Below are 23,734 nucleotides of genomic sequence, written 5' to 3'. Positions count from 1 at the left end.
TCCAGACTCTGACTACATCTCCCCGTCTACCTGCTGCCACCTGGAACCGCACTGTCGCCGTTCCTCACACGGATTCTGCCTCCTGCCCAGCCTCCCTGCTTCTGTCCTTGCTCTCGATGGTCCCTATTCAACATCACAGAAGGACTGATGCATCAGACCATGCTGCTCCTCTGCTCCACATTCTGTTCCCTCACTGCAGTTACGGTCGCTCCCTCTCACGGGGATGTCAGTTCCGGGAGACTCGGAACTTGTACCTGTTCTCTTCATGCCACATCCCCAGCGCCCAGAGCAGGTGCTCAGAAAACACCTGCCAAAGGCAAGACCCATCATCCAGACTTCATTATGTAGTCTTACACGGGAGATCGACTGCGACGTGATTTTACAGAGATCAAGGCCCAGAGAGGTGAAGTAGCTTACCGAGGGTCACCCAGCTGGCAAGCAGCAGGGCCAGGATTCAAACCCCAGGCAGGCTGGCTCCAGGCTGACACGTTTAACCATGGCCCTAACCCGTCACTCAGCTCATGGCGCCTAAGGTTTGCCACCTCCTCAGCAGCGCCCCCTCCTGGTCCCTGCCCAGCCAGAGCAGGTGGAGACGGGCCTTGGCCCCTTGAACAATTATTTTCTTTCCAAGGATGATGTGTTCTTGGAAAGCCAGCAGTTGAATAGGATCGTGCATGCACACACACACACACACACACATACACACACACGTGTGTATGTGTGTGTGTGTGCGCGTACATGTGCACATAGACATGTGTATGCATGTGTGTCTTGATGGTGGGGCCAAAAGGAAAAGGAAGACATTAGCCTGATTGGTCACTTTGTCTCTACTCTGCATATTGTCTCATTTAAATCTCAGGCCACCCCTGAAGTCAGTACTATTATCCCTATTTAGCAGATATGGAAACAAAAGCCCTAGCTGTACATGGCATGCCCCAGGCCACATAGCTGAGAGGCAGGGGAGGCAGGCCTCGAACAGGTGTGCCTGGGAATGGGAGGTACCGTCCTGTCACCCCCGCCCCACCAGTGGAGGGAGCTGAGCATATCTCCCCCCAGCCCATGGCCCCAGGGTAGGAGTGGGCAGGAGTGGGCAGGAGTGGGTAAGAGAAGCTAGTGATGATGTTTCTTAGGCTCTTCTCTGTGGATTCTAGAGCTGTGTGGCCAGCTTGGGGTAGGGACAGCCTTAGTCACCAAATACTAAAGGAGGCAGAGAAAGACACACCCCTGGAGCTCAAGGGCATTCAATGCAGGACGAATTCCAATTCCGGGTGGTCCTGAGCCTTAACTCTGACAACCAGTTGAGCCTGGCCTCCTGGAAGCTGTGCCTGGCACCCCTGCAGTGCCTGAGGTGACCCCTGGCTGTGCACGTGGCCTGCCCAGGCAGGCCTGGAGCCACACATGCTCTTCACAGACCTGCTGCGTGAGGACTGACGCCCTGCTGGGCTGGGGGGCCAGGTGTCGCCTGGCCTGGCTTCCACAGGCACAGGAGGCCCCCAAGCAGTGGGGTCCCCGTGCTCTGATTCCCCTGTGGTGTCAGCGATGGCAAAGGGCAGCTAAGGCAGGCCTAGATGGCTTGGCGGGACTCAGGCCGAGGCAACCACATGACCCAACAAATGTCTCTTTTTACGAGTTTAAATTTTTATCCAGTTGAAAGAGTGAACCCAAAGGTTCTCAAAGGGACCTCTGCGAGGCCTGTCCACAGACCCCTGCGTTGAAGCGCATGCCTGTTGGAAAGGGTCTAGCCGGCAGGAAGAGGTCCAGCCCCGTGAGGCCCCTGCAGAGGCCTGTGACCTGCCTTTCCATCTCTCCAGCCACCTGGCCCACCGGCCCTGCCCTCATTCTTAGGTTCCCGTCACCAGAGAGCAGCCAGGTGTCACCAGCCTCTGAACCCACACCCCCGCCGCCAGGAACATTTCCTGCCCCACCCCACCCCCACCACAGGACTGAGTCCTACTCAGCCTTCACGCTTTCCAGAAAGCCCTACCTGTAGCTCGCATGTGGCTGCCATGGGAGTGGCACTGACCATACCACAGGAGTATGTTCATGGGTCTCTCCTACCACGGGGGCCTCCCATCTGCACGGCCTGGCACCTGGTAAATGCTAAATGAGCCAAAACAAAGTTGAGGCCATTTAACAAAATTATAAATAGAACTGCCCACTGTCACAGAAGCGAGTGAAGAGCGCTCTTGACCCCTCTGGAATTACTGGTCTGGGTTCAGAGGCCAGCTCTGCCTGTTGCTTCTCTGTGCCTCAGTTTCTTTGTCTGTCAAGTGGGTATCACAATGGTGCCTAGCCCCAAGGGTTGCTGGGAGGGCAATGCCTTTGCTCACAAAGCGCCTGGACAGGCTGGCACACAGTCAGCCAGAGCTTGCTGTCACTATCACCCACGTAGGGAGGGCACAGCAGCGGGAAGCTGGTCTGTCACTCACGGCCACAGGACAGTGATGCAACCTCCTCGTGCCGCCCAGCTGTGGTTGGCCCTCTGCTCTCCACCCGAGCCCACGGGCAGGGTGAGCATACCTCATGCCACAGGGTGGCTCCCCCGTGTCACAGCGGGGGAAACAGAGGCCAGACTGGGTTGCTGGGCTTCCTACTCGTCCATCTGCTGCCAGCCCGCAGCATGTGGTCAGCAGGGCTCCCCTCCTACATAGCAGCACCCGGGACACGGGGTGGGCCCGCAAAGCAGGCTGAGGGTCTCCCGCTCCCCACTGCCCCCTCTCAGCTCTAGGCCCAGACCTGTCCCTTTAGCTCATTTCTTCCCATGAAACCAGCCAGGATGCTGGTCAAATTCTTGAACTTGCATGGGAGGAGCAGAGCCTTGCTAAACAGGTTTTTGTTCTTCAGCCCCAGGGCCACAGAGCTACCCTCTGTTGTGGCCTGGAACAATGGCCCAATGTTCAGAGGGACCTGGGGTAAGAGGCCGATGGGCCCATGGCCAGATCAGGTCAGAACTGTCCCTGCCCCAGCCTGCCCAGAGCATCAACCTCCATCTGGCCTGGGAGTCCACCCCTGCATGGCTGCCACCTGTCATGGGACAGCCCAGCAGACCAGTGAGAAAGGGAGGCTGTCCCACGAGGAGGTCTGACCCAGGCAGAGTCCAGAGATTGGGTCTGGAGTGGGGGCTGACCCAGAGGGTGCTGAGCAAGGGTTCCAGGAATGGAGGACAGGGCAGAGGCAGGCAGATGCTTTGGGGCTGGGGTGGGCAGGAGGGCAGACCCAAGAAAAGGCACTCCTCTGTAGAGTCTCCTGGCCTCCCTTCCCATTTCTATTTTGGAAGGGACAGAGGCCATGGTGGCTGCCCTCCCCTGGGGAAAACAGTCCAGGGGGACAGAAGGGACTTAGCCAGCCCTGCCTCAGGGAGCCAGGAAGAAGACAGAGAGTGTGGGGGTGGTGCAGGCAGGATGCCCCTGAGAATTTGGGGAGGCTCCTCCAGGGTTCCTCTCCCCCTGCCATTCTTGGTCCTGGTTGAACCCCAGGTCAGGCCTGCTCGGGAGGTAGTATCACCGCTTTGCTTGTGTCTGACTCCTGATGTCTTGAGTTAGAACCCAGGCTCCCTTGCTGATGGCAGGGTGACCTCAGGTTGATGGCAGAGCCTTCTCTGTAAGTCACACCTACCTGGCCAGGAGCTGAGAATGAAATGAGATGTGTGTGGAGCACGCAGTAGGTGCTCACCCTCTCTCTTCCTCTTCCCTGGGAGGCACAGGGAGGAGCACTGGAGAGAGAGTCCCTGCTGTGCTTTCCCTCCTCAGCATGTACCCACTGAGCACCTACTATGTGCCAGGAACTCATGGGCTGATGGCCTTAAGGCTCAAGGTTGCCACTAGGTCAAAATTTTGAATGGAGTTAAATGAAATCCAGAGACAAACCGTCAAAACACCCAGCTCTCCTTTGGCCTTGAATGAGTCACGTCACATCTTTAAGCCTGTGAAAGTGGCCAACAGTACCCACATGGCGGTGGGGAGGTTCCAGGGCGCTAATGCGTGCAAGTGCCCCGAGAGCGCCTGACCCAATACAGCTCATTCCTGGGGACTTCCTGTTCTTCCCTTTCTTCCACAAGCCCAGGCCTGGGTGCAGAGTGGCCACTCAGAAAAGGCTCCAGGAATGGAAATGGTCAGCTCTGGGAGTTCTCACCAGGGTCGGTGCAGCTGTCCTGGCCACTCGCTGGCTATCGGGAACTCCAAGGCATCCGTGTTGCTAGCCTTTCCAAGGGGAATGGTGGCCTGGGGATCAGAGTGGAAAGCCCACCCACCTGCCCTGTGCCTTGCGGTCCCAGTTAGGCCCTTGCCATCAGGCCCTGCCAGCACCTATCTGGCCAGGGACGTGGCCCACGCTGTCCCTGCAGCTCCTCTGTCGCTGGCAGCTGCACAAGTAGCTTCTTTATACTGACCGGCAACAGGGCCAGCTGGACATAGGGACTGTGGGTCCACTGGCAACTGGGGGTGGGAACGCAGAGAACTTTCTGCAAACAGACTCTGTCCACCCCCTGCCGTGGCCCCCTTTAACCTAGGCAGGTGGCAGAAAGGTGCCCACGGGACGCTGGTTCCAACCCACTTGAAAGGGGCGTCAGCTCTGGGGAACGAGGATTGCCGAGGGCCTGGCTGTCGTGCTGGGTGGGAGGAGGAGGGAGGCCAACCCACACTGCCCAGCTCAGAGCAAAGGCCTGTGCGGGCCATGTCTAGGGAGAGAAGGTTACTCTGTGTTCAGGTCTGGCACAGGGTTTCAGCTCTCAAGCTCAAGCAGGAGCGGAAAAGAGGTGGTGGGATAGGGAAGATAGAGGGGTGCAGGGGTGTGTGTGTTTCCCTGAAACCTCAGCCCCAGAAGGACGGTCCCGGTATGCCTAAGGCCCCCGAGGGCCCCTTCCCTTGCTCCCAAGGCCACAGGATGAGCCCCCCACAGAGCCCTGGAGTCCTGCTTTGCAGTTATGTCATGTTCAAGGGTGTCTCGGTTCCCCCTCCTTGTAATTATTACCCTTCCATTGTAACCAGTCTGCTGGCTAGCTACCCTTCCACAGGGAGTCCGTAGCAGAGCTGACCCTCAAACCCTCAAAACCAGGTCTTTGGCCTCCTAGACTAGGGCTTCTTCTGTTGGCAACAGGCAGGAGGCATTTATCTTTCAAGTGTTTTTGATCATCTTTGTAGTATGAGACGCGGGGCCATGGAAATGGACACAGCTCGGCCCTCCCTGTGGAGAGGTCGTTGTCTGAGGGGGAGACAGCATGGACGGGGCCTGGCTCGCTGCTGTGGGAGGCAGCAGAGTGTGATGCGGAGGAGCCCAGGCTCTGGCTAGCACCCTGGCTCCTCCCCGACCTGCTCTGTGGCCTGGAAATTAAACACCAAGACCTCAGTTTCTTCACCTGTAAAACGGGGCTCATAACAGCTGCCAATCCAGTGGAGATGGCAGAAATGAAACAAGTGATTGTATGGGTGCTGGGCCATCCACACCCGTGGGCTATTCCTGTGAGGTGGTCAGGGAAGGAAGGCTCTCTGGAGAGGTGGCATTCAAGCAGAGGGTGAGGCAGGAGCCAGCCACTGAAAGGCAGTGAGAGACCAGGGCGGTCAGGTCAGAGAGATTCCCTGAGACTGGGGCAGTTGTAAGGAATTGAGAGGAATCGTCTTCCTGGAGACTGACAGTGTTGACCAGAGCTGGGCCAGAGGAGTTGGGCCTGGTCCAGTGAGTGACCTTGAACAGTCATGAACCCGTTCTACACTTCAGCATCAGGTGAGGGGGAAAATTTGGTTCTCTGGGATCCCTTCTGGCTCTGACATTCTGTGATCTTACCAGGACCAGGTGGCTATTACAATAGTCCAAGCTTGTAGCCACCTGGATCTGGAGGCTAGTGGCCGTGGCAATGAAAGTCACAGACACAGTCAGATGTGGAAGAGACAAGCATTCTGCAGGTCATGTGACCCTTCCCTTTCACAAGCCCTGTAGAGTGGGGTTCAGGCACCACTTGACTTTGGGTGTCTTAGTTCATGATCTGTGTGTATCTGGCTCCACCTTGTGGCAAGATTGGGCATTACAGTTGCCAGCATCTTGGCAGAGGTCTGTAAACTCGGTGGATACTGCCCAAAACTGCCAGACCCTTCAGCATGACCTGTCTTATTTAACCAACAGTATAGTCCTGTGAGACTCATGCTTCCTTTTTGCAGATGAGGAAGCTTAGGCTTATATTGGTTAAGTTACCTCTCGGCTAGTAATTGTCGGAGGCTGGATTCAAACCCTTCCAAATTCAGATCTGCATCACAGGGGTGTATGATGGAGAAGCACAAGCACAGGGGCCATGGCCAGGATGACTAGCTCCAAATTGCAAGATGGGACACTTTATCTGACCATAGGGCTGAATAGTTGAATCAGGACCCCCTGGTTGCTGTGGTCACAGATGGGAGCAGTTGAAGGAACAGCTGAGGGGCACTTTCCATATCTGGGAACTCTTTAAGGGGAATCCAGGCTTCTTGTCAGCCCATATCTTTGAGAAGGTGCAAGGCTCAGGAGCCCCTGGGCCAGTTCAGGGTGCCTTCACTGAGACCCCTCCCCCAGCTCAAGGGTTCCCAGGAGGGCCTTCCTGCTGTGGGATCAGACCTCCGAGTTGCTTCCAGAACCAGACCCACTCACTATGTCTTCTGAAAGGGAAGCCAGGTACTGTCCAGACTGATACCTGACTTTGGTCTTGGGTCCAGCTGCGACCCTAGCACCAGACCAAGCCTTCAGCCTCTTACCCCCTCTGTAACATGTGGCCCATTTGTTACAGGAGGAACCCTGAATTAATGTGAACCCCCTTCCCCTTGCCCCACCCCCAGGACACACAGCCTGAGGTGCTCACTACCTGAGGCTAGGCAGGAGATTTTATTTTCAAACAGCCCTACTAAAATATAATTTACATAAAGCAAAATTCTTTTTAAGTGTACAATGAATCCAGCAATTATTAGTAAATTTACAGAGTGGTGCAGCCATCACCACAATCCAGTTTTAGACCTTTTGCAGAGCCCTAGAAAGATCCCAGAGGGAGGTTTTATTTCTTCCCAAACTCTAAGGCTTAGGAGACCCGTTAGCATCCTTTCTGTCTTCTCCAGTCTGGAGACTGACTTCTTTCCTCAATCATGCGCTGCTCTGATTTCTAGACCTTCTGGTACTGCTTTGGCCCTTGCACAAATTGTCCCATAGCCCACGGGCAAGCGGGCAAGGCCTACTTCATCTTCTCGGCGCAGGAAGCAGGTGGGCTGGCCCTTGAGTAGGGGCTGAGGGTGGAGGGGTGAGGGTGCCCACCTTGCACTTTATTCCCATCCCCAGGAAGTACACACACAGTCTGGCCCTGCAGGTCAGCTACACCGTGACTTCAGTGCTTACTTTCCCCAGGGCATGTTGGAAGGCCAGTGGGCACAGGCAACAGACCTAGGGGCTAACTACAAGATGCCCACCTTCCTACCAGGGCGAGTACTAGGCAGCCCAGGTGTTTGGCAGAAAGCAATTGACACGTTTTAGCTCATTTAATTTTTGTACCTATCCATGAGACGGGTACAGTTATTTTCTCCAATTTACAGTTAAACCCACTAAGGCAAAGCAAGGTCATGCGACTTGCAAAGCCGATAAGTGGCAGAGATGGCCAGAATCCGGGTAGTCCAGTGGGGGCCCTCTTAAATAAAGCTCACTAAGTGTTTAGCATGTTACATGGCACGTGCTCATAATAAATGGGACCTATTATTGCCATCGCCTTTGTTGAGGGGCTGATATGTGCTGAAGGAGAAGCCAGAGGCCTGGAGAACCAGTGCCCACAGAGCACTCACCGCTCAGCTTACAGCTCCGTGAGTTGGCAGTTTCTGGAGCCGTCAAAGCAGCCCCTACTGCCCTGGCTGCATCTCATTGAGAGGCAGGAGGGGAGGGCTGCCCCCTCTCACTCGGTCCCAGCCTTCAGAGCTCAACATTGCCCAGACATCCTCCAGCCCCGGCTCCGCCCTCACGTTGCACTGACGGGTTCTGCTGGGGGGTGGGGTGTTGATTTCCCTAAGGTCACCCAGAGAAACTGGATTCATACCACGTTTTTTGACGTGTTCCTTCTGGCTCTCAGAAACTTTCCCAGCTGATTTCCAGAGCATTCTGAATGCTGGTGCATAGAAGGGCACCTGGAGGCCTGAGCTGAACCTTTATGGAGACTCAGATCAAAGCCAGCCTGATGGACAGGGAGGAGGGCTGGGCCGTGGTTGGGCCTGATATAATTATGCAGGAGCAGGCTCCTGACTACAGAAAGGTATGCCTGCCAAGCCAGAGAAGTCAAGGTTAATAGCAGGGAGTGCTCTGGCCCCCATCCCATGCAGGAGAGGGCACCTGTGAGCCTGTCTTACTGGTCAGAGCCTCACAGAGACCTGTAGTGCCACAGGCAGTCACCTTGAGAGCCAGAGGACAGAGGACACCGGTCATATCTCTGGGTAAAGTCCCCACTATGTGTTGGTCATGTGCTAGTTCCGGCAGGCTGTGAGGATCTTGGGAGGCAAGTGGGGGGAAACTTTATACGAGAGACAGGGAAAGGCAGGTGTCTCAGTTTAGGATCCTACAGAAGCAGATCTGGGGATGATTTGAGCCCACGCAGTTTATTTGGGAGGTGACACCAGGAGACACCAGTGAAGGAGTGAAGTAAGGCAGGGGAGGGAAAGCAGCCAAAAGTAGTTCATGATCAACCAGATGCCCATGGGCCACTGGGGCTTCATCCCACAGGAGCTCTGGGAGCTGACCAAGAACTGGTGGTCCCACCCAAGGGCAGGGGTGCTGGGCTTTTATGCACCCACTGTGGTTTCTTCCTTCCAGCTCTCCTGCTTTCCCCTCACCCCCTCCAGTCCACCTCCAAAGAGCAGCGAGAGGGGGCTTTCCAGAGAGCCTGTGTAAGCTAGCGCTGACGTGGCTATCCGCTGTGCTTAGGATGACTTCCAAGAAGGTTCCCGGTGGCCTGGGCCTGGGCAGGCCTGGTTCCCCCTCCCCATCCCCATCCTTAAGGCCCTAGCCCCCGCCTCCCTCATCCCATCTGCTCCTCAGAGTCCCCTAGAATCCTCACCTCCTCAGACCTCCGTTTCTCTCCATCTCAGCAACCTTTCCTTTTCCTTCACAGCTTTTTTTTTTTTCAAGCTTATTTATTTCGAGATGGGGGAGGGGCAGAGAGAAAGGGAGAAAGAATCCCACGCCGGCCCTACACTGTTAGTGCAGAGCCCGACATGGGGCTCAAACTCACAAACCACGAGATCATGACATGAACTGAAACCAAGAGTCGGATGCTTAACCCACTGATCACCCAGGTGCTCCTTCTTCAGAGCTTTTAACCCAGTTTACCAGTTCGTTTTATCTAATTGTCTACTGCCCTCCCCCGAGGCAGGGGATGAGTCTGTTTTATTCAACGCTGAGACCGCAGGGCCTGGCATGTAATGGGTGCTCAGCATATGCCTGTTGACTGACAGAGGAGCAGCCCTGGGGGGGTCCGGGGCTGAGGCCCTGAGTTTCTGCAACGAGAATGTGGAAACTGGACTGAGGTTGTGCCGGCCCGAGCTCTCAGGAAGGCCTGCATGGGGGGGGGGGGGGGGGCAGGGGGGCCAGCGCCCTCTGGTCCAGGAGGGCAGGCTGACAGGTGCACCCTGACTCTCAGTGAGTGCGAGGTGTTCAAGCAAGCCCAATGGAGATGCTCGGGCCGAGAGTGCAGGGGGAGCTTGGAGAGGGAGCGAGACCCTTGCGGGGGGGTGGGGGGAGTTGTGCAGGGAAGGATGGGGAGCCTGACCTCCACCTGGGGGTGCCTTATACAGATGGGGAGGGAGAAGGCCTGGGCTGACGGAGGCCCGTGAGTACAAGCTCGGAGGCTTTGGAGCAGAAGGGTGGGAAGGCAGACAGGAAGGATGCAAAGATCAAGATCCTGACAGTTCCAGGCACTGGCTTAGGAGTCAGCCAGCACTGGGTTCAGATCTCAGCTCGCTACTGAGCTAGCACCTTAAATAGCTAGCACTCCCTGAGCAATACATCTGCCCTTGTTCTCAGACTCGGGCCCACAGAGAGACAGGCAAAGGAGGCAGTAAGGCACTGCGGTCCAGCTGGGCAAGGGAGAGACACATCTGAGGCAATAATGCATCCTGCAGCATAATGCAGGATGTCAGGAAGAGCATGCATTCTCACTGTGAGGGCCCAGTAGTTTCCATGGCAACCCTGGGTGATGTCACAGCCATGGGATGGAGCACAGGACTCCGAGGCCATCCTCACAAACGGAGGAGAAACGCACTGAGTCATCAGGGTGAACTCCCCACATGGAGACTGTTCAAGACATTGGCATTTTATACAAACTAACATGCACACACGCTGACCCACCCGTAATCATGAAGGAAGACCCTCTAAAGGAAGCAGCACTTCCTCCGGGCTTTACGGGAGGGGATTGAGGGCCCCAGGAGGACAGCTCAGGATAATGCTGCAGCTCTCGCCAGCCCCTCAGAAGCAACCCTGAGCCTGGTTGCCAGCGGTCAGGACGTTCGTGCATTTGTTCTGCAAACACCTGCTGTGCCTCGCCTTGTGTGAGGCCTGGGGAGATGCGGCCCCCGTCCCGGGCTCAGAGTGGAGGGGAGGAAACAGGAAAGACATCATAGTAATGCAAGAGCTGCAGAGGAAAAGAGGGTGCCACACCAGGTTCTGGGGGTGTCAGAAGTGGCATTAGGCTGGGAGGTGGGGACGGGAAGGAGAGAAAGTCAGAGGGAGGCAGAGCCCAGGACAGCCACGAGGCCTCGTCACTGCTCCCAGAATTCATGGCCACTCTGCTGAGAGAAACAGCCCCCCTGGAGACTGTAAAACCTGCCCGTGCATGAGGTCGGGCTGTCCTCGGGTCGCACACCTGGCCATGGGCCCGCTCACTTAGCAGCACAGCCTCCAGGAAGCAGCCCGGGGCTCTCTGCACAGGCCGCTACAGTCAGGAGCCACTGTGCCTCTCTGAGCGGTGATCAGGGACACAGCACCACGTGTCACAGCCAAGTTTCCTCTTCCTCAAGGCTGTGCTCACACCGGAGCTGAAGTTGTGACCTTCCCAAGGAAGTGTCCACAAGTCGATGGTGTCGTTTTGGTGTTTCTGGCCCTGAGGCTTTGCCTTCACCTTACCTTTCTCTTTCCCGCCTACTCCTAATTTAGCTCATCTGGATTTTACAGGTGTCCTTATCAGCCACAAGGTGGCAAGTGATTTGAGCACTACCTAAGACAGCTTGGGCTCACTGGCTGTGTGACTTTGGGCAGGTTACATGCCCTCTCTGGTCCTCTAGTTCTCTTCTGTAACATGGAGAAAATAAGAGAACCTACGCATAGGAATGTTCTGAGGATAAAATGAGCTGTTATGCATCAAGGGCTTAGTTTCGTACCTGGTATAGGGTAATGCTTGAAAAAGTACTATTCTCATCAATTATAGTATAATAATAATAATAATAATAATAATAATGGCAATAATAGCAGTATCCCATCCCCTCCCCCCCAAGCCCGCTACACACACACTCATCTTTGAGAAAGAAGGACTCACTCAGGGTGGGAGGGCTCTTCAGTGGTGACTCCTACCAAGGCCTGACCAGCCCCCTCCCTCATTCGCCCCATTTCCCGCCATGCTTTGGGGTAACCAAGGATTTAAGCCTGCTCCAGGACCACAGAGGACTTCCGGCAGCAGAGGCTTAGGCTATTATCCAGCAAAGGATAAAGGTGGTGGCCCAGGGCTGGCCCACTGGGATCTGTAATGGGTGTTCTGGGGAGCAGTGAATTCACTGGTTGGAGCTGGGCTGACTCAGAGGAGAGAGGAGGTTCAATGCTGGAAGGAAAGCTGGGGAAGGAAGCTGGCATCCAGGCCTCCGGGCTCGCCCCTCCTGCAGCCTGTCTGCGGCCTGGAGCTGGAGGTCTCTTTGCAGTTCAGGGGTGCCTGGGTGGCTGAGGCAGTTAAGCGTCCGACTTTGGCTCAGGTCATGATCTCACAGTGTGTGGATTCAAGTCCCATGTCAGGCTCTGTGCTGACAGCTCAGAGCCAGGAGTCTGCTTCGGATTCTGTGTGTGTGTGTGTGTGTGTGTGTGTGTGTGTGTGTGTGTGTATGTCTCTCTCTCTCTTTCTCTGTCCCTCCTCTGCTCACACTCTGTCTCTGCCTTTCAAAAATAAACAAACATTAAAAAAAAAAAAAAAAAAAGAACAGCCCAGTCCAATGCCTTGACTTTTTCAGTCAAGGAAACCATGGCACAGGAGAGCTGCCATCCCCCAGCTCATGCTGCTGGTTCAGATACTGAGCCTGAAACCCAAGTCTTGTGACCACTCCCCACTCCCCCCCACCCCCCCGCGGCCACTGGGTGGCCCGGTTTGATGTCTTTTGAGACTCCTGGGTAGACCCTCTCTCTCACATGCTGCCCAGGGAGGCAGTAGTTTAGGAAGTGCCCTCGGGAAGCCCCCAGCCTGCCCTGGGCCCAGGCTGGCCTGGAGCATCCCAGGTCTCCTGGGCACAGAGCCCTTCTGTCCTGCGTCCCCAGTGCCTGCTGCTCAGTGTGTGGCGGCCGCCCGCCCCTTCGTGGAGCACCACCACTCGGTGCAGCAGTGAGGCCAAGGGGCCTGGGCGGCCTGGCAGCCTGGGATTCCCGGGGAAAAGGAAGTGTAACAGTCATGCACATGGTGAGGGGTCTCAGACCACTCAGCTCTGCCACCCAGCAGCCATGGGGTCTTGGCAAAGTGGCTTCGCCCCTCTGAACCTGGGTTTCTTGTTTCTAAACAGGCACCTCCAGCCTTGGCCCACCCCACTAGGGCCAGCCAGGCCAGTCTCCCCACGTCCTTACCAAGCTCCTTCTCCAGCAGCCCCTCCCCTCCCCCACCCCCAACCACTGGGCCTGTGCAGGGCTCTGTGACTAGGGTGTGGGGACAGCAGGATAGGCTGAAGGCTCAGGCATTCTCTCACCTTTACCGAGCCTACTGTGCACGGAGTTCTTCGTAGGCGTTAATTTGTTTTATCGTCCAGCCGTCCAATTAGGTGGGTCCTGTTGGCCTCTTCATTTTACAGAGTGGAAGTTAAGACAGAGACACCCAAGAGGATCTGGCAGAGCTGGGATTTGAATCCAGGCAGCTGCACACATATGCATCCCCCCACACGAGCCAAAACAAACCTTCCTGCCAGAGCCACATTCAGTGCATTGAGCCAGGCCACACTGTCCAATGTATCAGGTAATACACTGTGGCCATTTAAATTAAATTTTTAATTAAATAAGATGAAAAGTTGAGTTTTTGGGTCATACTAGCCACATCCCAAGTGTTCGACAGACCTAATGGCTGTGGCCACCAGATTGCACAGTGTCGATAGAGGCCATTTCCATCATTGATCACAGAACTCTATTGGGCAGCTCAAGGTGGGGCACCTCTAAGTGTTGGGGACAAAATTGGGACATTCGGTGCCATTTGGAGTCAAAATCAGAATGGGCTTTCTGGGCTGGAAGGTTGTGAAACACCAGAGAGGGCGGGGGTTGGGGGGGGGGGTGGGGAGGGCTGTGCATGAAGAGGCTAGAAGCACAAATAATCCTGAGTTCTCAGCCTTGCTTCCCCACTGCTAGCTGTGTGGCTCCAGGCAGGTTACTTAACTTGTCTGAGCCTCATCTGTAAAATGGGCCCAAAGCACCTGCCTTGGAGACAACATCAAGTAGATGTCAAGGGGGGCCTGGCCTCTCTGGGTGCTCAGTGCTTGTGCATTTGTGATGTGGATGGTTTGAGAAAGTCTGGGAGATGCAGGGTTCTCTCGCTGTAAGAGGCCACCAAATGGGTCCCAAGAGCCCAGGCCCTCCCCAGTGGTGCAGGTGAGCTGCGTGCCTAGGAGAAGCTTGGGGCCTTGCTTGGAGCATTCTTTCCCATGGAGGCTGAGGCAGGAATAGGCACAGCTGGGCCTTGGACAGGCTCCTGGGCATCTGTAAGAAGCAGAGTCCTTAACCCAGCTCAAAATTAGGCTAGGGCTGGAGAGCGTGCATCGTTACCGCCAAGGAGCAAACCAGAGTTCTGCTCAGCAGTGGGGCCCCAGTGTGTGGCACACCCACAGATCAGGCGCACTCCTGCAGAAGGGGCTACTGTAGCTTGGGGAGCAAAGCGGTCCTCTGTCTTCCCTGAAACAAGTAGCCATCCCAGCGCCTGAACCGGGAGGAGCAGAACCGCATGGAAACTGGATTCTCAGCCGCAGAGCTAGTGCTGCCACCTCGTGGGGAAAATCTTCCATTACAAGTGTCATCCCTGGGTTTCTCCCAACAAGTTTCTTCTAAAATCTAAGCTATTTGCCTTCATTTGAGTCCAGCCCCAGCTGGATGTCCTGCCCACCGCCCTCCCTGCCCACCCCCCCCCCACCACCACAAAAAGCAGATAGCCTCCCAGGGGTCTTCTCACCCTCCACTCCCAGCACACAGACACATGCACCCATGCACGATCCCATATCCATTCCTACCCCTGCCCCTTTGCTCACATCGTCCCTTCCACCCCAAACTTCCTTCCTGCCTCTGTTCTTTTTAAATATTCATCTTTCCAGGGTAGCTCCAGAGCCCCCTCTTCTAGACAGCCATTCCCAACTGCCCCGGACCACTCTGACCTCCCCTTCCTCGGGAATTCCTATACAACAAATCCTTTGGGCTAGGCTTTGGGACATTTCATCACAAAGTGACTGTATGTTCTCTTTTCCTGGGTGTTGGTCTTGTCACTCCAACCAGACGGTATACTCTGTGAGGGCAGAACTGTGTTTCTCACCACTCTTCTGCTCAGACACAAGACTGGGTTTCAGCCACCCTTCAGTTCAGACACGGACAGGTGGGTGGACCGACAGAGCACTGCTCTCCGAGAGACCGGGAGGGCCTGCACACATGGAACACCCTCTCTGCCCTTCTCTCTAGGAACTTTGCAATTGAACCCCAGCACTGCGTTTTTCACTGCCCCTTCCGCGGTTCCCCAGGTCTGGCATGAAGTCCCCAGAAGTCCAGGGAGACCCGCAGCTAGGCAGCAGAGAGCACAGGAGCTCTGGTAGCCTGTGGGGGGCTCACACACCTTGTGGCCAGAGGGCTGAACAACCTGGCTTCCCCTCTAGGAAACCAGCTTTGTGCCTGCATCCCCGCCCTGCCCCCTCCTCCACAGACTGCTTGTCCGTCAACACCTGGGTGGGACTTCTTGGGATGCACACAAATGGGAACCCAGGCCTGTTGTTCTCATGGTCCTGAGCTGGCCCCCCTCCTGGAGCAATGGAGCCAGATTCTTATGAAGTCCATACCCATGAATGGGCCAGTCAGCAATTCTTTATCCTGGCCACCATCCACACTCAATCTAGCCCCTGCTGTGAAACCAGGCTCTTGGCCAGGGGTCCTCTCCACTTGCCAGGTACTGCTGTAAGAGCTCTGCACATTATCTCGGGTCATCCCCACAACAAAGGTAGGATACTTGTATCCCCCCTTTGACAAGGGAAGGTGTAGGAAGGTTACGGAACTTGCCAGTGTCACAAAGCAGCAAATGGCTGAACCGGGCCCCACCCCACCCATACTTTTAACCCTGTACTCTGAGGCCTGGATACAGTGGAGCCATCCCCAGGCTGGCAAGACACTAGGGCCTCTGCCCAGAATGGTGAGTCCATTCAGAGGAGACAGACAGACAGCGAGCGCTTTGTTTTTCTGCTGTGGACGGAGCAGGCGCAGAGAGGCTCTGGGGTGTTCGGGAGATTAGCACAAGGCCTGGGAGGTTTCTGGGGTGTGGGATAGCCCTGGTACGGGCCTCTCTGGGACTCAGCCTGGGGGGTGCCCGAGACCCCTTCCCTCCCCAGGAATTCAGCTTTTTCACCCAGGGCAGGAATTCCGGCCTCTCTCGACTGTCCACATGGCCACAATGGGGCCCATTCTCAGGACCCTGGAAAACACTGATCATGTGGAGAAAGGACGGATTCTTGTTGGACACAAGGGCCCTCAGTGCCACAGTTTAGATCAGGGCACAATTGGGGGCAAAGAACAGCATCCATGCCCCTTCTGTCTGTCTTCCCCAGAGGTCGCTGCCCCTCGGGACCATTCCGTGCAAAGGCTCTCAAAAGCCAGAACAGAAACCCAGCTAGGGGTTAAGTGGGGTGGGAAAATCCCCCAGCATTCTCCAGACCTCAGCTGACCTGCGGTCCCTTCACTCAGACTCTCCTCGATCGGCTCCTGGACCGACATATGCTCTGTCCCACTGCACTGGTTTCACAGAGGGTGCCTGGAGTACCTTCGGTTAGCAATGGGGAAACAGGTCCTGAGCATTTGTTAGTGTCTTTAAAACTTTTTCTGCCATGGTAACAAATTTCCCATCACAAGTACAGGTAGACAAGTAAGTAAGTAGACATCTGAGACAGAAGTTCCAATAATTACTTCACTGTAACTGACTCCATCGTCTTGTCTGTCTTTTTAAAATGCTTATTGGGACATACTAAGTTGGTTTCAGAACTAATATAATAGGTCGCAATGTGTCATTTGAAAAGCATTACTTTGAAGTGGCTTGCCCGGGTCCACGGGGGCAGAGCCGGGCCCAGAACCCGGGGTCTGTTGATGTCAGTGCCAGACTGGTCACTAGCTCTCTCCCATCCTGCCCCCTCACCGTCTGCCTCATCTCTTAACAAAAATCTTCCTCCAGTCACACTCTGATCACATCCCTCCCTGGCTCTGAAATCTTCTGGATTTCACAGAGGGACATCAGCTTCCCACCCCTACACCCACCCACCCCCTGCCCCCCAGCCCAGCCTTTCCCTGCCCCTCTATCTGCTCACCCACCCAGTTTAACTCTTCCTGTTTGGAGATGCTTGTTCCTGGTTCTAGAGCTTTCTACTCTTTACCCTCTCCATGGATCCAAATACTCCCCAGGCCTTCAAGGCTCAGCTCAAAGTTCACTGCTCCTGGAAGCCTGTCTTAGATGTTCTGCCCAGATCTCCCTTTTCCCTGCACTTGAAGTAGAACCACACCTGTGCTTCTTGGAAGGTCTCACAATGTCAGGTTTCTCCTGCCTGTGGCAGGAGCTGCAAATGTGCTTACTGGTGGATAATGGCAGTCAAAAGATCGTTGTTACATATCTCAAGGGCTCCATGTCACTCCCCTGGTCACAGCTGCATACCCTCACTCCAGCCTCCATGTTCTAGGTCCAACCCGTGTCCCCTGAGACCACTGGGCTCTCAAGGTCACCCACGGCCAGCCCTCTGGCAAGCCAGCAGGCCTCTCAAGCACTTCCCTGCGGCAGCAGGCCCTGCAGATGGGCATCCTGGGCCGAGCAGCCAATGTCAGCCAGCAGACAGGAGGGTGAGAACATCAGGCTGGAGGTTCGGGCGTGCGTGTCCTTCTCTGCCAGGGCACTCTCTAATGGAGAGTGGGAGGGAGAGGGGGTGGCAGGCGGCGGAGGGTACGGCCCCTGCAGCACGCAGAGTTCTGCCTGGCAGGGACTCAGCATCCTTCCACAGAGCTGGCCCGACCACACTGGCATTTTCTCCTATTCTCTCCCTTGCCTCAGCGGCGCTTCCTGGCTTTGCCTCTCACTCCGGGATCCCTGACTGGCAGGATTCCCCCGCGAGAGCCTGCCCCTGCCACTTGTGCATCCTCTTCTTGCAGCCCGTTGCCTGGTGGGCATCAGCGGGGGGTGAGGGGGGGGCACTGCATCAGAATGTCACTTGAGCTTCAGGGCACTGGGCAAACCACTTAAGCCCTCAGGACCTCAGTCTTTTCCTTCGTAAAATGGATTACCACCACCTCGGCCTGTTTGAGAGCACTAAAGGTCAAATGCCTGCCGGGAATTTTCAAGGGAGGGTAGAGGGTGGAGAAGCTTGTGCAAACATAGGTGTCCAGCAGGCAGGCGTTGTTAACCGCCTTTCCTGCGTCCAGCCTCTTGGTCTTGACTGTCTCCAGCCCAGCGCTCTCACTAGCAGGTCTGTAGAAGGAGTGCAGCATCTCACCAAGAGAACTGAAAGTGGAAACAAAGGAAAAAAAAAAAGTGACCTACCTGGGTGCCATTGGCGAGAAAATGCAGGACCTTTACATCTTATGGTTTGGGGCTTAGAGACTAGGCCACTCTGGGAGGTTAAAGGCATCAGTGAGTCTAGGCATGCCAATCCCTAGGGGTCAACATCTCCCTGAAAATATGATTGTTGTTGCCAGATGAGCTCTGTTCAAATGTTCAGGGTGTAGAAATGGGCTTTTCGTGTGGTAGGCAGAGAGCATAGTGCTTGTTTTGTGTCTGTAAAAGCCCCAGCCTCTGAAAACGAGGCTGGAGTCGCCCCTACCTGGTACCGTGCTGCCATCATCATGGTGAGGTCCTTAACAAGAAGCCCCTTCCTTTTGTTTCTGAAGGGCTCTTGCAGATGTACGTTTAAGCAGACCTTGGCCATTTGGGTAGCAGCCTGGGTCGGTTGCAGGTATGAAAGACTAATAGCAAAGACAATTTATGTGGCATTTTCTGTGCCGGGCACTATGCTCGTCCTTTTATGCACACTGTACTTTTCATCTTCCCTAAATCTTAAGGAGTTGGAACTATTATTACCCTCATTCTACAGATAGAGAAACAGAGGCTCAAGATGACCACCCAGCTAGCAAGTAGTGGAGGGCTGAACTGGGCTCTGTCTGCTTCCAGAACCCACCCTCACTGGGCATCCCAGAGGCAGGGCCAGGAGCTGAACTGTTTATACCCTGGGATTGTGGGGGAGGGGAAGTGGGAGGCCTCAAGGAGTCCCGGTTGAAAGGAAAGAAGGGCGTGGTGCTGGCTTGGAAGAACTCCACCCCTCTCCCTGAGCCAGGGCCAGACCCATGGACCAGAGGGTGGCCCACTGTCCCAGTTTGAGATTTTCCCAGTTTGACCCCTGAAATTCCCATGCCCCGGTTTGCCTGGGATGGCTGGTCGCTGTACCTGTGGTCTTTAATCATCCTCCAGACCAGCTGCAGAGGAGGCTGAGTGGCTCGGTGGAACCTTGTCAGGACCCAGCCAGGGAGGCCTTTGCAATTACATTAGCTTCTGGCGATGCTTGAGGGAGACTGGCCTTCCCCTCCCCTTCTGCTTCCTGTGGCTCCCTGGGATATAGTGATTCAGCAGCAAGCAGGAAGGAGGCTAGACTGTGACCTGCCAGAGTGGAATCACCGGCAGGGTGGGGGCTGTCAGTACCAGCTCAGGGCAAGAATTGGAGCTAGGAGGGCCAGCGTAGGAGGGGATTTTGAGTTGTTAGGGGGCTGGACCCCAGCAGAAGGCCCTGAGGCCCTGCCCAGGGCAGCTGGAGGTAGGCGTGCCCTGCCTTCCCCCACCATGCCCTGGTACGTGAGGGATGGGGGAGTCCCAGCCATTGGATACCTGCCCAACCAGACACCTGCAAGAGGTTCCATATTAGGGCCGTGCCTGCTCGGGCTGGAAGCCAGATGCTGTGTGAAGGATTCCAGTACCTGCCATTCCCACCATTCAGTCACAGCCCGGCCACTGCCAGGGGGAGCTCCACTCCGTTGACCCATGTGCTTCTCAGGCCCCCAGGACCTGGTTCTCCTCCTTCCTTCCTTGCACACACTGCTCCAGGGATGGCAGCGTTTAAGGATTTGAGCCCCAGAGCAAGGCCTGTGTTCTCAGTGTCCAATCCCAGCCTCAGCTACCCACCCTGTGACCTTGAACAAGTTGTCTAGCTTCTCTAAGCTTTACTCTCCTCACCTGCAAACCGGGAAGCCACACCTCCTATGGGGGGTCCATGTGGGAAGGGCTTATACTTTGGTTAAAGGACAGGCAGGCCGGGGATCTGTCTGGAAGTTTCTTTGGCCCTGCAAGCCCATTGTCCTTACTAAGCAGAAGTGTTTCTTAGTGGTGGTCGGCGTGCTGAGACAAGGGTACAGGAACTACAGTGCCCCTGATGCCACTCCTGCCTGTCAGGTTGTGGTGAAGGAGTAGAGCTCTTGGCCAACGCTTGTCAGAGGTGCAGACTGTGTGGTTGATTGGGATGGGACTCCACGTCTGAATTTATAACCAGCTCCCCGATGATCCTGTTGAATGACCAAACTAAGTATTGCTGACCTGGGCATATGGTGCAGAAGAGGCACTTAGCACCTGTGAGTTATGTCCCCCTCCCACTCCCAAGCCTCAGTATGCTCCCCTGTCCCTGATCATGACCTGCCTGTCTCCCCTCTTGGTGCTGTTGACAGGCTCTAAGAGAATCCTGGGCAGTGGGCAGCTGCACAAACAAGAGAGGAAGTAGGTGGCTATCACTGTGAGGAAGTCACCCCCTGTCCGGACTGCTGGCAGCCAGTGGATGGTCAGTGAGCCATTGTGGTCCCGGGGCCAGAGGTCTTCTCCTGCAGGACCAGCAGGAAACTAGTGGGGCAGGGAGGGACAGCTTCTGAATGCCATCTGGTTGCTGCCCTTCTTCAGGCCTCCCGCACTCTGTAAAAAAGCCTGAGAAATGAATTCCTCCTTGGGAGTGGCAAGTCTACTAAGCAGAACATAGCCACCATATAATGCTCTCCTGACCCTCCCTGAGAATTCTCCCCACAGTTGAGCTTCAAGGGGCCCAGGCAGGCACTCTGGGACACGGTCTCTCCTGGTCTTCCCTTCTGCCCTAGGGAAATGAGCATGCCCGGACTGCCAGGTAGGGATTGGAGAGCAAATGGGAATTCCCCCACCTTCCTAACTCCTTTTAGAGGCAACAGATGCACACATCCTCCTCCACCCCACCCACCCTGTAGTTTTCATTCTTGCAGATAGGTTTATATACCATCGCTCTTCCCTAAGTTGGGCAGTCTTTGGCAGTGTCTGAACCTCTGTTTCTTCATCTGTACAATGGGTGTGATAGGACCTTCTCTTAGTGTGGATGTGAGGATTAAAAGCATGGAATGCTAAGGAAATTCTCAAGCAAGATGGGCGGGTAGGGGGAAGGTATCAGAAATGCAGGTTCCTGGGCCTCAGCCCCAGCCAGCATTCTGATTCACTGAGGTCTGAGCCCAAACTTTAGAAAACTTAGGAGCCTAGGAGAGGCAGAACCCCTTACTTATCCTTGGCTGTGTGGGCAAATCACTTTGGTGCTTAACAAACTCCCCAGAAGTTCAAGCTCCCCGCCTAGACCTCCAGAATCAGAATCTCAGGGAGTCTCCTTGAGGCTGTCTTTCTTGTGAACCTGCTGTCCCTTTCTCTACGAAATCACCTCCTTCCAGCTGGCAGACCTAGCTGGCCAGTTCACTTAGACCAAAGTCCAGCAATTGGCATTTTCTTTGATCCCCCTAGGGAAAATAAAGGCATTTCCTCTAGTCTCCAGATAGATCCACAGCCAGCCTTGCCTGAACACTGAACAGAACCTCCAGCATCTCAGAGGCCTGAGAAGCTCCCCTGAGGATTGGTGAATGGAAGTGGTTGTGGGAGGGGCCAAAGGCTGGAGCAGGGGCAGGATTTGGGAGACAGCCCCATCCTGAGTCTGGGTTAATTCCTTGCTGGAGGGTGGGGCAGGCCCCAGCCTGGGGTTAGTCCAGAGCAGATTATCAAAGGTTGGGAGGTGTTGAGTTATTGCCATTGACAACATTTGAACCCAGTACTCAGAAGCTCAACTTCCATACCTATTATTTCTGACCTGGCAGTTAGTTACCCCTGCATTGTGCTGTGCCCTCACCCCTGCTGAATCTCCAGTTTCCCAGCCTGAGCCCTTAAGGAGAAAGACCTATCTGTTCAATATTCAGCCTACAGCCGATATATATCCACACCTACACCAGGCCCAGGGGATGTAATGGGAGGAAGCAAGGCACAGTGTGACCTCAGGGAGCCTTGGGTCTAGGGCAGGGGCAGACTTTAATCAAAGGGCCATACAAATCTGTGGTTACGCAGAGGCCAATAGGAGATGAGATGGGGAGGATGTTGAGGAAGACACGCTGAGGAGGTGACATTTCAGTCGTGACTTGAAGTCTGAGTGGGGATGAGCAAGCTGTGCAAAGAATTGGGAGGGGAAAAGGTCCCCTCTCCAGGAGAGAGGAGCAGGCTCCCAGCGCCCGCAGGGCCTGGCTTCCAGTGACCACCGTCCAGGGCCTCAGTTTCCCTATTTACGAAGTGAGAACCTGGCCCGCCCTCCCCCACCCTCTGAGAAGCGGGAAGGTGCCCACCCAGCCCCTCCTGTCGGGCCGGCCGGGGGCGGGGCGGGGCGGGGTGGGGCGGGGTCAAGGGTGCCGGAGGCGGGGTGGGGCGGGGCGGGGCGGGGCAGGCGGCTCGCGCCCGGGGCCGGGCTGGCGCGGGACCTGCGGGCAGGCGCGGCGCGCAGTGCGTGCGGCTGCGGAGCGCGCGGCTCACGGGCCGCCAGGATCACATGAGCAGTGGCGCCGGGGACCGACAGCAGCCGGCCCGTGGGTGCCCTGCAGCCGCAGCGGCGCAGTCCCGCGTCTCTGCCCGGCCCTAACCATGTCTATCTGTTGTTGCTTCTTTTTCAGGGACTATGGCAGTTCCAAGAGGAAATCAGGTAAGGGAGCCTCCGGGCGTTTTTTCCCTCCAACCTCCCCTCCTGCTTTGCGCTCGCGCGTCTCCGATCCTGCAGCTGACTTTCTGGAGGCTTGTCCTTGCCGCCCGCCCTGGTCCTGCGGGGCATGGGCTCCCTTCACCTGTCCTCCTCCCCAGCCCGTGGCCCCTAAGCTCTCCGGTACTCGCACATTCTCCTCCCTCCGAATGCCTCAGGTTCTCCCGGGTTCTCCTTGTGGGAGTGGGGATAGGTGCATGGGGGATGTGGGGGTGTCTCGTGAAGGGCCCCCGCAGTCCAGGCAGCCGGATCCTACCCGCTCTCCCCCCGGGCTGCAGTGCCTATTGCTGGGCACTGCTTTGACTTCTCCCTGGGTGCTTCCCGTGGTGCGGTGGTGATGAAAGGGTTAACGGAGACGCAAGGTTTTCCCCGTGGGAAGGTGGGGTCCTGGACTGCAAAGGGGGTCGTACTTGAGTGACTACGAGTTTTTAACGCCTGCAACACAAACCTTCCCTTCTTCCCCCAGCTCTGAGCTTGTTCTCCTTGCTGCAGGGGTGGGGGCTCTGGGTGGTCGCAGCAGAGGCCGGGATGGGAGGGAGTGGACCGGCCCTGGCATTGGGCTGACGGGTGCCAGGGCCCACAGAGAGTTTGTGAAGGGGGTGGGAATAAGAAAATCGGGGCAGGTCCTCGGACACTGTGCTGGACGCTGACCACTGGGGTCAGAGAAGGATTCTCCCTGGATGGAGGAGGCGGATTCTGCACCTGCCTAGGTGGGGGTGGCGCGTAGTTAATTGGGGGAGGGTGGTCCCTAGGAGTTAGGGCCGTGTTTGGCGGCTGGGCGGTGAGGGGGTGGGGGCGGCAGACTTGAGCTGTCTGTGTTGGCATATGTGTTGCCCGTATGGGGGTGGTGAGTTATGGGGATGGGCAGCCATCTGGGGGTTCTGGCCCTCTGGGATGTGGGAGTATGTATAAACACGTGGCTGACGTTATTGGCTCCCATGGAGAGATACCTGTATTGAAATGTGTTGGCCAGTAGGTGTCTTACACACAATAGAGGTGTGTGTGCCCATGTGTGATGGATAGAATGTGAATAGGGGTAGGTGTAATTGTGTGGTGTGTGTGCCTCTGAGTATGGTTTAGCATGTTTTGTGTATGCAAGTGTTTGCTTCTATGTGTATTGGAACCAGAAAGGTTGTGTCCTGGTTTACGTATTGGGGGGCACATGTGTATGTGGGGTTGTGTGTACGTGTGTGGGTCTTCATAGTTGTGTGCTATTAGGGTGTGTTGGCTGGTAGGGGGCTTAGGTGTGTGCGCCAGTGTTT

The 23,734-nt window shown here is 55.8% G+C and overlaps 1 protein-coding gene across 8 annotated transcripts in view; it reads left to right on the top strand.

Moving 5' to 3' along the window:
• Positions 1 to 23,734, top strand: part of SH3PXD2A (SH3 and PX domains 2A) — a 243,427-nt gene that overhangs the window by 135,220 nt on the left and 84,473 nt on the right. For 7 of the 8 annotated variants that reach the window (XM_045438782.1, XM_045438783.1, XM_045438781.1 and 4 more), the window contains one exon: positions 22,390 to 22,418. In XM_045438782.1, coding sequence (XP_045294738.1) covers positions 22,390 to 22,418 — 29 coding nt within the window. Of the gene's footprint in view, positions 1 to 22,232; positions 22,419 to 23,734 lie in introns of those variants that run through there. The other variant, XM_045438789.1, reaches the window with a different exon arrangement.

The sequence above is a fragment of the Leopardus geoffroyi genome, chromosome D2 (genome assembly GCF_018350155.1).
Source record: "Leopardus geoffroyi isolate Oge1 chromosome D2, O.geoffroyi_Oge1_pat1.0, whole genome shotgun sequence".
NCBI classification, from domain to species: Eukaryota; Metazoa; Chordata; class Mammalia; order Carnivora; family Felidae; genus Leopardus; species Leopardus geoffroyi.
The sequence above is the reverse complement of the archived record's forward strand: the minus strand, read 5'-3'. Positions and strand labels throughout refer to the sequence as shown.